Raw genomic sequence first — 12,008 nt, 5'->3', positions numbered from 1 at the left:
GAGAAAAATATAAAGAAAGAGAGATGGAAGAGGAATAAGAAAAAAGAAAAGTAGAATAAGGGGAGATGAGAAGAGGAGAAAAGTATAACGAAAAAAGAGACAAGGAAAGAGAAAAAAAAAGGAAAAGGGGAGTTGAGATGAGGAGTAAAATATAAAGATAAAAGAGAGGAAGAAGAGAAAGAGAAAAAAAGTAAAAGATGGGGGGATGAGAATAGAAAAAATTAACGAGAAAAGAGACAAGTTAAAGGAAAGGGAAAAAGGAGATAAGAAAAGAAATATTTCATAAAGAAAGGAAAGAGGATGAGAAAAATAAAGAAGTAGGGGAAAGGGAGGTGAAAAGAGCAGAAAACTATAGAGAAGAAAGAGAGGAGTTAAAGGAAGAGGAAAAAAGAGTAGGAAAAAGGAAGATGAGGAGAGGAGAAAAATAAAAAGATGAAAGATAGGATGAAGAGAAAGAGAAAAGAAAAAAGTAAACGAGATAAGAGGAGAAAAGCATGATAAAGAAAGAGACATGGAAGAAGAGAAAAAGGAAAAGGAAAACAGGAGATAGGAAAAGAAAAATATAATGAAGAAAGAGACAAAGAAGAGGAGGAGGAGGAGTGGGAATAGTAAATTGAAATATAAGTCGGTATATGGGGAGAAAAAAACGCTAACAATTCCTGGTAAAGACAATGTATTTTTTTAAATATTACAGTAAATATTTAAATATATTTATCAACCTTAATTTTCTATTTCAAGTACTATTGCATTTGAGAAAAAAAAAAAATCAATTTTAAAAACTTTTTGTTCCGAGTTACATTGTCCTTTCTCACTGCCCTTCCTTTTATCAAATCTATATTCAGCCAGTTATTGTAGTGCAATATCTTCTAGTATATTTCACCACTTCTTCTATTACTTATACATTTAAAAAGAAATCAGGTAAAGCATTTTTTACTTCACTTAATTAGCTTTAGTGAAAGAAATCAAATTTGCACTTTGTGCTGTTTGTTACATGCAATACCACTTGGAATAATATAAATCATGCATATAATTACAATCAGGAATCAGACCTGTTAAGATTTCCATGAGACTCACCAGTTTGTTGCATTTTTCAATTAATACATTTACACTATTTGAAAGTATATAACAAATGAAAACCATAATAAGAGTTATTTTCATATATATGTATATCTTATATATAATTTAGCCATTTGCACTTCCTGAATACTGGACTTTTCTTCTCACTTTAAATCTAACACAGATCATTTCTGACTTCTAAGTATTAAAAAAAAGAAAAAAAAAATGCACTCACTCTAATGAACTGACAACTAAGACAAAAATATATGCAAGAAAAATTTAGCACTAAGGTTACTTGTTATTTTGTAAGGGTATTTTTGATTCATTCACATAATTATGTTATCAAGACGTGGTCTCAACTTACAATTTATCAAGTTCTGTTTCCTTTGCTACCCAAGAGAAAAATATGAAAGTGCTTCACAAAATCAGTTGCAATCTGAATATATGACTTTTCAGGCAAATGAACAATGACCAATAGGTTGAATACTAGTCGGCACATGATCGCCAAATAATATGTAAAACATCAATGGATTTCACAACAATGCTTTCATACAAGGTATGTGTAATTCTGGGTCTTTAACCAAAAATTGTGCACCTGAGAAATCTGGTTAGCCTCATGGTGCCTGTATGGCAAAAAAGTTCCAGAAAACAATTTTTTTGTGTTACCTTCAAGATGTAGACAAACAGCATAGCTTCAATATATGACTCTGACATGCTATGTCATAACATTTACTGCAGCCTGGGACAACTGGATGTCAGTTATGAGGTCAGTAGAGTTGTGTGCCAGTATCTTGAATCTAATAGGTTACATATGAAGTCACAAATATCCAATCTCCTTCTTTGGCATAAGTTCTTTTCATTTTTCTTCCATATCCTATTTTCTTGAAAAGAAGACTGTTAAATAGGATAATCATAACCTAATTATCTATGCACCTTTTTATTCATCATTGCAAACTCAGTAGCAGTTAATCAACTAACATTTAGCAGACTATTAGTCTCTAAAATAGTTCCTGTTCCTTTTTTCAGTGCAAGAGCAAAAAACCATCTAATAAAATAACCTGAGGTAAGTATCTCCATTAATAATGAAGCATAAATGGGCTTAGAACATGTTGAAGTTAGGTATTCTGCAACTCAAAAGGGACTGCTTGTCACTCCAAAATCAACAAAAAAAATAATGCCACAGCAATCAGGAACAAGCAGCACACTGCAGACCCTGGCCGAGTCTTGCTCATGACAAGCAACATCTGACACGTAGCATCACTAGGAGCTTCAACACATGTTAGGCTAAAGTGTGCCTAGTATATAATTTGACGGTTTATACGGCAGTCAAGGAACAAGGCAGGAGGTGTGTTGATTTCTTCCCTTCTCATCTTCACCGCTTCAGGCTGTAAACAAGAGACTTAATCAAATCTCTCATGCGATTTGTTTCTTGTCTGTCCACAAAGCACGTCCCGATGGCAGAACCCTTCAATGCCTGCTCAGCCGCTCTGTGTGCATACGTCATGACAAAGGCCCCACAGTCATAGCTATTATCCTGCTGTGTGCAACTAGCATCCACTAGGGTAGCTGGTATATCCCTGTCCAAGTACGAGTTAATCCTTTGTACAAGGCAACGAGCATCGCGGTAGTTGCAGCCCCTTTGAGAGTCGTAATGATACCACTTGCTGTCATATTTACTGTAAATTAAGAGACTCCAGTGACTGCCCCCAGGTGCAATCACAGACGAGTTGTCATTCACAGGAAGAAATATATATTCCTTGTACTTTGCATCAAGGGGATCAAGAAAAATTGGCAATTCATTAGGATCTCCCATTTTAATCAGCTGGGTAACCTCTGGGCTGATAAACAGAAGACGGGAATTTCCTCGGAAGACCTCATGCTGAAGGTGCTCGAACCAAAAGGAAATGAGTGAGTCGTTCAACCAATTGCGACCCTCTAACAACCGCAAATCTGACTCCATGATAAGACAGTCGTGGTAGCTGAGAACAACGCGGTCTCCCATGTTGGCGAAATTATAACCCTCTGAAGAACACTGATTTTCACTTATTCAAAGACTTTCCTAAATATTATTTCCCTGCTCAAGTTATCTTAAAACCCTCAGACCAGCAATGGCTTTTCCTCTTCACACTTTCTGGATCTGCCCATGACCATTAATAAGACTGGTGGGCATAGTAGCCTGTGGCTGTGCTCCTGAAACGGCAGTTGTCTGGGAAACTGGAGTGTGCGAACCCTGTTGATTGAAGCCAGTTTCAAGAAGTTTCATGCGCTTCCTTGTGTAGTGTTGCCAGTGTAACACAGTTTGGTCGTCAATGAATTTGGCACATTGACCGTTGACAATCTCCTTCCTGAAGTTTTCGTGCTGCAAAAGGTCCAAGAAATAAAGGCACACAGGGTATCTGCAAAAGAATAATAAAACGGTAAGCCCCTCAAATAAAATCACGGCGAAACTACTCACTGAACAATATCAACTTTAGTGTACAAAAATCTACAACTGAATAAAATAACAATTTTCCTACTGCAGTCAGAAACTGCATAAAGCACATACAAATCCACAATCATAAAAAAGAAAGAAAAATAAAAAGCAATAGAAAAATCAATCAGTTGCTTTGCAGCCTTTTTTTCTACAAATGTTATAACTGATCTCTTATTAACAAAATTAACAGAAGATTATTTGATATTTACATGAATCTAATCCTTTCCAAACTGTAAATAGACTAGCAAAACAACAATATATAATATAATAATTATAACAATAATAAAAATCAAGGTATAGTATCAGCAATTTTAAATCATCGCAACGAGATCCTAAATAATAATAATAATAATAATTTTTGAAAAATAATAATAAATCAATAATAATACATACATACGTAAAAATGAATGAATTGACACTTACTTCAAGTACTTTGCATATTCAGGCTCCTTCCAGTACTGAAGATACTTGAGGTAGTTGATAAAGGTCTGGTCCTTGAAGTAACCACGCTGTGCCAGGACTGAAAGAGAAGGGAGGTATTACTTCACTCCATTATAGGGGTACGCATTGGGGGTATTACTTCATTCCATTTCCTAATAGGAGTAAAATTTGGAGGTATTATTTCCATCCATTTCCTTAAAATGATAAGAGTTGGGGGTATTACTTCATTCCATTTCCTAATAGGGTACGAGTTGGGGGTATTACTTCACTCCCTTTCCTAATAGGGGTAAGAGTTGAGTTATCTAATATCCGGGATGCTTGATTAAAAGACAAGAGCGTAACCTAAGAATTTGCATAATATCTATAAAAAAGATTATTCATAACCATGCTCAGAAGTCTTTGAGTCATTTTATGTTTGTGTATTCTCAAAAATTAACATGAACTAATAATCAAATTTATTTTTAAATCTATAGTTTAAAAATCCTCAATTTTTCTTGAAGGGTTTAGCATAAAAAAAAAAAAAAAAATCTCTAGAGAATAAAAAAATCTGGAAATTTAGGAGACAGCAGTATTTCTGACAAAAAGCAGCTTTTGTTTAAAGTTAAGATGAAAAGAAAAAGAAAAAAGATGGGGGAAAAAAAAACACGTTATTTTATCAAAGGCACCTTAGGCTCCAAGATTCAAGGCCCAGTTACTTACAGAGCAGGTAGTTGGGGTTAGCCAGACACTGGACAAACTCCAGTTCGATCTGGAACCTCAAACGCTGCCCATCCTCACTCTCTCCTGCAACATGGAAAGACACTGTGGCTAAGAAAAGGTTAAAAAACAATGGTCTTGGTGTGTCTCGAATGGAGAGAGAGCTTTCAATATAAATCGCTTTGTGCTTTGGCTCTTCAATCTGCAACAAAACAAAAAATCATTATATCCCTTACTCCAATTTTGCTGGTATTTCTATTCAAAACCACTTGCATTATCTTATCATCTTGATATATACCAGTTTATAGAAACCTGTATACACTTCTGCAAAGAAACAAGAGAAAAAAAGAAAGGAAAAAATATCAAAATGAAGAAACAGAGCTACATAGCATATCTCATACTCTTGGTTCTTCTTTCTTTACTCTCTTGATCAAGATAAAAAGTGATAATTAATTGACTTCCTTTTCAACATAATCCTTTCCCTCTTCCTTTCTCTCTCTCTCTTTGACCTTTCTTTCAATCTCATAATCTTGATTTTTCTTTATCTTTATTCACTTTTACTAATTTTCTTCCCTTCTACTGTTTTCTTCACTACTATCATCCAAACACCAAAATACAATAATAAACAAAACAAACAAGAACACCATGAAATATTTGGACCCACTGCATGAGGATCTTTAAAATGAACGGCAAGGTACCACTTTTGCAACAGTGGAGCTAGTAACTATGATAACAAGAAACATTAATGGTTTTCAAATCATAACTTGTCTTTATAGCACTTAGCTTATCAATAAACTCAAGCCTGTTTTTTTCCAGCAGACAGTAAATTCCCACAACCTATCTGTAACTGCTACCTGAGGTAGGAATCATAAAGGTACTGTTTATTAAGTAACTTTCCTCCATATCAACATAAGCTACTCGGTTTCTAACTTCTACAAACACCTGAATAAACTTTTGATTAATGTTTTCTACATCACCCAAAGTGCCAAGAGCAATCAAGTTCACCTGGGGTATATTGTGTAAAGCTGAAATGCGCTTTGAAATATTAACTGCAAACAGGAATGAGAAAAAACACTTACAGTCTCTCATCAATATATGACTGCATAGTGGCCTTTAATTCAACAATTGCCCTCCCTTATTACCAATCAAGACCAACTTTGAGTCCCTAATCAATGAATTTGCTTTCATTTAACTGTAGTAACAAGAAAGCAATCAACAATCTATTACTACACTATCTCAAAATTACATTATCAAATATGTCTCATGAGGTAAATGTTTATAAGATTCAACACAACGTATTCCCATACATCATCTTCTTAATATATAATATATGCACACCATATTCCAAGTCAAACAATATTTAACAAACAGAAGTCCAACAACAACATACATTTGTATTTGAAGTTTCTCATTTAACAATAATGCAAGGCAATGTTTAATTATTGCTTCATAAAGAAAATCTGTAAAATATTCAAATACTGAGAGATTTTCTATGTATAAGGGAGAGGGTGTCTATTTTTGCATATTAACAGAACTTTATTTTCCCATCTTTGAAATTTTGCACCCCTAAGAATCTTGTGCTCAGGGAAATAACCCCTGTGGCCCCACTCACATTGTGCCACTGCAATTCGCTATTGACTCTATCTCCAGAGAACCAATGAAACAAAAGAAGAAGAAAAAAAAAACTGGCCTGGCCTCAAAACTATAATAATGCCTGGAATCTTGGCTTTGCTGATATTTTTTAAAAATAGAAAGACAGTAGCAAGACTATAATGTATTCCTTTCTAAAAACACACATTTATGCAGGCAAACAAAATTCAGAAAATTGTGCCAAAAAAATTTTGTCTTGTAATTAAATGTTTATTTCTTTTTACCTGAAATACACCTGATAATATTAACCTGCAAAGAACACAATCTTAATCATGGCAAGTGACCAAAACAATGACACAGAAGGGTCCAGACACTTTCTGATCTCTATTTCACCATAACCTCCAATCAAAAAAGAATTCATCATATTCCATTAAAGAAAAACATCAATAGATATTCATATAAAAAAGAGTAACTTGCACAGGCATATAAAAAGCAAGGTGTACTAAAGGTGTACAATACTGGCAGGGGTTTTAGATGCTGGCAATGGCACATTATATAAATACAAACTGATGGATGTGGCACCCTTGTCAAATGAAAGGGGAAAGAGAATATGAGAAGGAAAGAGAGAATGAGGGAGAGAGGGAGAGGCATTGGGATGAGGAGAGGGAGAGTGAAAGGGAAAAAGGAGAAGGAGAGGGTGATGCAGAGAATTTGGGACGGGGACAGAGAAAAGAGAAAGGAAGGAGGGATAGAAAGAGAAGTAGAGGCAGAGGTAAAGGGGAGGATGAGGGAGGATGAGAAAAAGGGAGGGAGGAAAGGAGAGGAATGTAGGAAGGAAGGAAAGAAGAAAGGAAGGAGGGAAGGAAGGATGGAGAAAAGGAAGCAGGTTGAGGGAAAGCCGTGGATGGAAGGGAATATTGGGATGAGCAGGAGAGGGGGAGGCATGAGTGTGGGATAAAAAAAGAAAGAGGGAGTGGGAGAATGATATAAAAAAAAGACAGACTTTGGGAATGAGGGAAAGGTAATGCATAGGAGACAGGAGGGTAGGGGTGGATAGAAGTATTAGAAATGTACATAGATTCAATATACCTGGATCATTTTACACTTCATACCCTTACCTGACCTAATCAAACAAAACATTGACATATTTACATGATGAGCCTTTCAAGCAACAGCTCACTCCATCTCAATACACCTATATCACTAGAAGGAGGCATCTAGTGGTCAAGAATGACTAGTAAACAACATTCTGTCTCCTGGAAAGTGCAAGGCAAAAAATGTACTTTAACCATAAAAAGTTATTAGTCTATATATCATCATTTGCCAAGTTTCTGGACCATATTTGTTTTAATCAAATGCATTTTTTCTCTTAATACATGTATTATTTCTAGTAGCAGCTTGCCCATACAATCTGCTAAGCTCTAGTCTTCCCAAGCACTCATTGACATGTATATGGCTCTGTCAACCTCACAGCTTAAGTTATATGCAACAAACAAATATGTAATAACAGTGAGTATTTACATCATTTTCAATATATATGTAACTGAATTGTTTAAATCTTTATTACAATGAGACAAAAATAGGAGTTTCATGTTGTACAACATTGTAGGATTTAATGCCATGGTATCACTTGCTGGTGATGGTGACTCCTTACTTTGTTCTGAATACTTTTCATTTAACTACCCTATATAAACAATGGAAAGCAGAGTGACCTCAGTCAGTAACTTTTCAGTTGACAGTTGACATTGTTGTCTGCAGTTTCCAGTGACATAGTCCCTCTATCTTATTTTTCAATAAACCCCCCAATGATCACTTCTATGTTGTTACTTTTTCTCCAAAGCAAGGTGCTTCAAAAATGTGCCAACAAGTGAAAACATGGAGACATTCTCATGCACTTCCTCCAATTCTAAAATTGGTTGAGTGACCTGTGCTAGCATATTCTCATCACATAAATATGTCTGAAAAAAGAGAGGCCATATCAAAACACGCTCAAACTCAAATCAACCAACCTGGGTGTTGTAATGGCTTGTTCAACCTTACCAACCTGTGCCACTGCCAGTGTGCAAAAACATCCAATTCAAAAAACCAGTCTTCACTAAAAGGGTTGCTATGAACTTAACAACAAGTCACTAATCTCTATCTATCTTACCTTGTAATCAAATTTATGCCTCGTGTTGTGAATGGGTTGAATGGACTTGGGTTTCCAAATCATTAATGGAACGAAACAGAAGCATTCTATCTATATTATAAGATAAAAGTAGCAATAAGCAATTGCATACAAAACAAATTTCACTGGATCTCTATGCAAACAGCACTCTGCAGCCAGCTAAAATATTGGTCTCGGAAGAATAGGGTCACATTCCACATTTCATCATTAGTACATCAGGAAGAGAAAAAAGTATATACAATAAAAACACAAAGAAATGCAAAAGGACTGTGTCTTTGTCAGCATTATAAAAAGGGAGAAGCTATTACAAAAATAACAATGACTTAATTTACTATTCATACAATAACCAGGCACAAGCATAAGTTGTCAGTCAGGCAATCACAAAACAATAACATGCATTTGTGCTTTTCATCTCTCTCTCTCTCTTTCTCTTTCTCTCTCTCTCTTCCACATATATTCAACACATCTACTGCTCTTACATCCTTCCTCATACAGACAATGGTATGATTGCCAAATATATATATTTCTAACCTGGCCTAACCTAGGCATTGTCTAAGATAACTAACTACATAACCAGATATCCCAATGATATTCCCAGCAAGTAACAGCTACTTATAAAAGTTTGTTTTGTTTTTTTGCATAATACAATTGTCTGACTTGCCTATTTTCTGATAATTTCTAAAAAAAATCCATAAGACTTTGACATATTTGTCCAAAAGAGCAGACATTCTTTTAAATACAGCAGACTATTTCATGAAAATAATGGATAATAATGATCATTATTTTCATAGATGTCCAACAGGTATGTTATCAGACAGCAACAGATTATGTTAAGTGGAGCTCTGGATTAAGGCCTGTTCCCTGCCAGGGATATTCCACACAGAAAATAATACATAACACCTTTGTATCTTCACAAAAAGTTGGTGCAAATGATTTCTGTTCCTTTTGTGGTGGTACTACGAATAGCTTGTACCATATAACTAGCTACCATGAGAAGATGCCTAAATAAGCATTTATGGCCGAGCCCTGTGTGGGTTTCCGTGAAGACTAAGGACAATGCCTTAACTCAGGAACATGGCTTCCTTGGATTAATTAATTAATTATAATAAGTTCTATGGCAAATAATTTAGTTGCTTACTCCCTACCCAAAATGAATTCCTATTTCCCACCCCAGACTTGTCCTGTGGGAGGGGGAGGGGGGTGAACTGAAGCAAGAGGCTCACTACAGAAAGGAAGACCATGTTCAAAGTATATCTCAAGAATTTTCTTTACTATCATGATCATTAAAGCATGATATGCGCTAACACAGTACCCTGCACTTTAATTGAATTGAGAGTCAAAAAGATTTCTGATTACATTACTCACATACTGTTCAACTATACATGCTTCACTGACTTTACATCTTCATACTTGAGACTTCTACAAAAATAAATTTAGAGATCCCCAATAGACTTCTTATAACCTTAAAGCTTTATATCCAAACTTTCTTTCTCTTTTCATAGTTTCATTAACATAATTAAATAATGATACTAGTTAAGCTATCTTTGCAGTTGCAACAAAGTGTCAGAACTGTTGCTGTGAAGGGGCAGCATAACTTTAAAAGTTTCTTAAATTTAGAGACTACATCAATACTTACAAAAACCAACTGACAAGCTAAAAAGAAAAAATATTGCATTTATTATTTCAAAAGAGTATGTCTGTGATAGATTAGATAAATTATCCTCTTTATATGACAGTGGAAATAGTCTGAGACTGAAGACTGAGAATAAATCTTGTCAATAATTAATAAATATAGTTCATTCTTGATTTTAATTATTTCTGTTTAAGAGTGGTATAACTTTTAAATCTAAATCTGACAAAGCCATTTTTATTTTTTCTAAGTTCTTCTGTAGTATTTCTAAATCATAATGTCCCCCATTAATGTAATTGCAACAATGTAGGCAAATTATAAAAAAGTAATGTATGGTCCTATTGGAAATTTATAATGTGAAATATTCAAAATTTTATCAATTATCAATCCTGCCCTTATATTTGCTTTCACGAGAGTGCAATTTGAAAAACCATACAATTCTGTTCTTTGTGTTGAAAATGCTCATAATGCACAAGTCAAAAAAAGAAAGAAAAAAAATTAATAATAAAAAATAAAAATAAAACAAATGATATATCATATTCTATCATACCAAATTTTGTATGTCTATACCTTCATACACTGTGTTACATCAGATTTTGTTTTTCAAGAGAATGGTGTGAAATCATAAAATGTCTTTTAGTAATGAGTGTATCAAATATTTAAAAATATATATACACAGCTATATGAAGAAAAAAAATCCATTACCTCTAAATATTAGCAATACAGTCAAGCACATCGCCATATCATTATGGGTAACATCCAGCCACATATGATCATGGCAACTACTGCCTAATGACATGTACAGTTTTCTAACCGAGAAATCTAAATTTCCTTTAAAAATGCTACCAATTCCTGGAACATAAATACAGCAAACCTAGTGTAATTTAGCCAATATAGGGTAGATACATGGTAATATGCTATTTAGTATATATATAAAATAGTGTTCATACAATCTCCTATTACAAAGAATATATCATGATAAGTTGCGCCTGACTGCGCTAATATTAAATGTAATACAACACTAGATAAAGAGTGATCTAGTCTAAACATAAAATGAGTGAAAAAAAAAAAAAAAAAAAAAATACATATACAAACTACAGGATGCAGTAAACCTATAATATCTATATTTTCTCACCTCTATAAAAAGCATTACTCAAGAGTTATCTAAAATCGACCCATACAGATAATGAAAAAGAAAAGAACAATGCAAAACAGGCTAAAGATATGACCAAATCATTTACTAAAATCCATAGATATAGTCATGAAAGAATACTGCAGCCTTCATGCTTCATAACGGCCGACAAGTCACCACCTTGTACTTTCCTACAAAACAGAGTCGGTATACCTCTCTGGCAATCTACTCACCAAATTAGTGACAAGTTAAATATAAATCTCGCAAGAATATTTTTGGTGGAGGCTTGCTAGTCTTTCCAGGAAGTATGGAGATTATCCTTAACAAATAAGTTATCAACCATCTAACCCTGTTTAGGTCAGCTTATCACTATTTACCTTTTCCTGACTTTCCATTTTATGCTCTCTTCTAATGGCACGCCTCTAGTTTTTTTTACATGCTTAGGTAATATCATCCTGGAAGTGTCTGGTTTCTATTGCCTGCAAGATCCTGCCAGTTTATAAATCCATAGATATAGTCATGAAAGAATACTGCAGCCTTCATGCTTCATAACGGCCGACAAGTCACCACCTTGTACTTTCCTACAAAACAGAGTCGGTATACCTCTCTGGCAATCTACTCACCAAATTAGTGACAAGTTAAATATAAATCTCGCAAGAATATTTTTGGTGGAGGCTTGCTAGTCTTTCCAGGAAGTATGGAGATTATCCTTAACAAATAAGTTATCAACCATCTAACCCTGTTTAGGTCAGCTTATCACTATTTACCTTTTCCTGACTTTCCATTTTATGCTCTCTTCTAATGGCACGCCTCTAGTTTTTTT

The 12,008-nt window shown here is 34.5% G+C and overlaps 2 protein-coding genes across 3 annotated transcripts in view; both read right to left on the bottom strand.

Annotated features, from left to right (window-relative positions):
* Nucleotides 1–656: 656 nt before the first annotated feature.
* Nucleotides 657–3,058, bottom strand: LOC113823181 (sentrin-specific protease 8). The gene has a single exon (XM_027375798.2). The coding sequence runs from the start codon at nt 3,056–3,058 to the stop codon at nt 2,429–2,431; it is 630 nt and encodes a 209-aa protein (XP_027231599.1). The 3' UTR covers nt 657–2,428.
* MED31 (mediator complex subunit 31) overlaps nt 657–12,008 on the bottom strand; it is a 14,034-nt gene continuing 2,682 nt past the window's right edge. For both annotated transcript variants that reach the window (XM_027375799.2, XM_027375800.2), the window contains exons 2-4: nt 4,670–4,753; nt 3,953–4,049; nt 657–3,452 (exon numbers count right to left, since the gene is read on the bottom strand). In XM_027375799.2, the coding sequence (XP_027231600.1) occupies nt 3,179–3,452; nt 3,953–4,049; nt 4,670–4,753 (455 nt within the window). In that variant the 3' untranslated portion in view covers nt 657–3,178. The remainder of the gene's footprint in view (nt 3,453–3,952; nt 4,050–4,669; nt 4,754–12,008) is intronic.

This window comes from Penaeus vannamei, chromosome 1 (assembly GCF_042767895.1).
Source record: "Penaeus vannamei isolate JL-2024 chromosome 1, ASM4276789v1, whole genome shotgun sequence".
Taxonomy (NCBI): domain Eukaryota; kingdom Metazoa; phylum Arthropoda; class Malacostraca; order Decapoda; family Penaeidae; genus Penaeus; species Penaeus vannamei.
This window is presented reverse-complemented; position numbering and strand designations above follow the sequence as displayed.

What these genes read in the sequence shown, in the direction of transcription:
- LOC113823181 (XM_027375798.2), bottom strand. Translation starts at nt 3,058, where the DNA reads ATGGGAGACCGCGTTGTTCTCAGCTACCACGACTGTCTTATCATGGAG.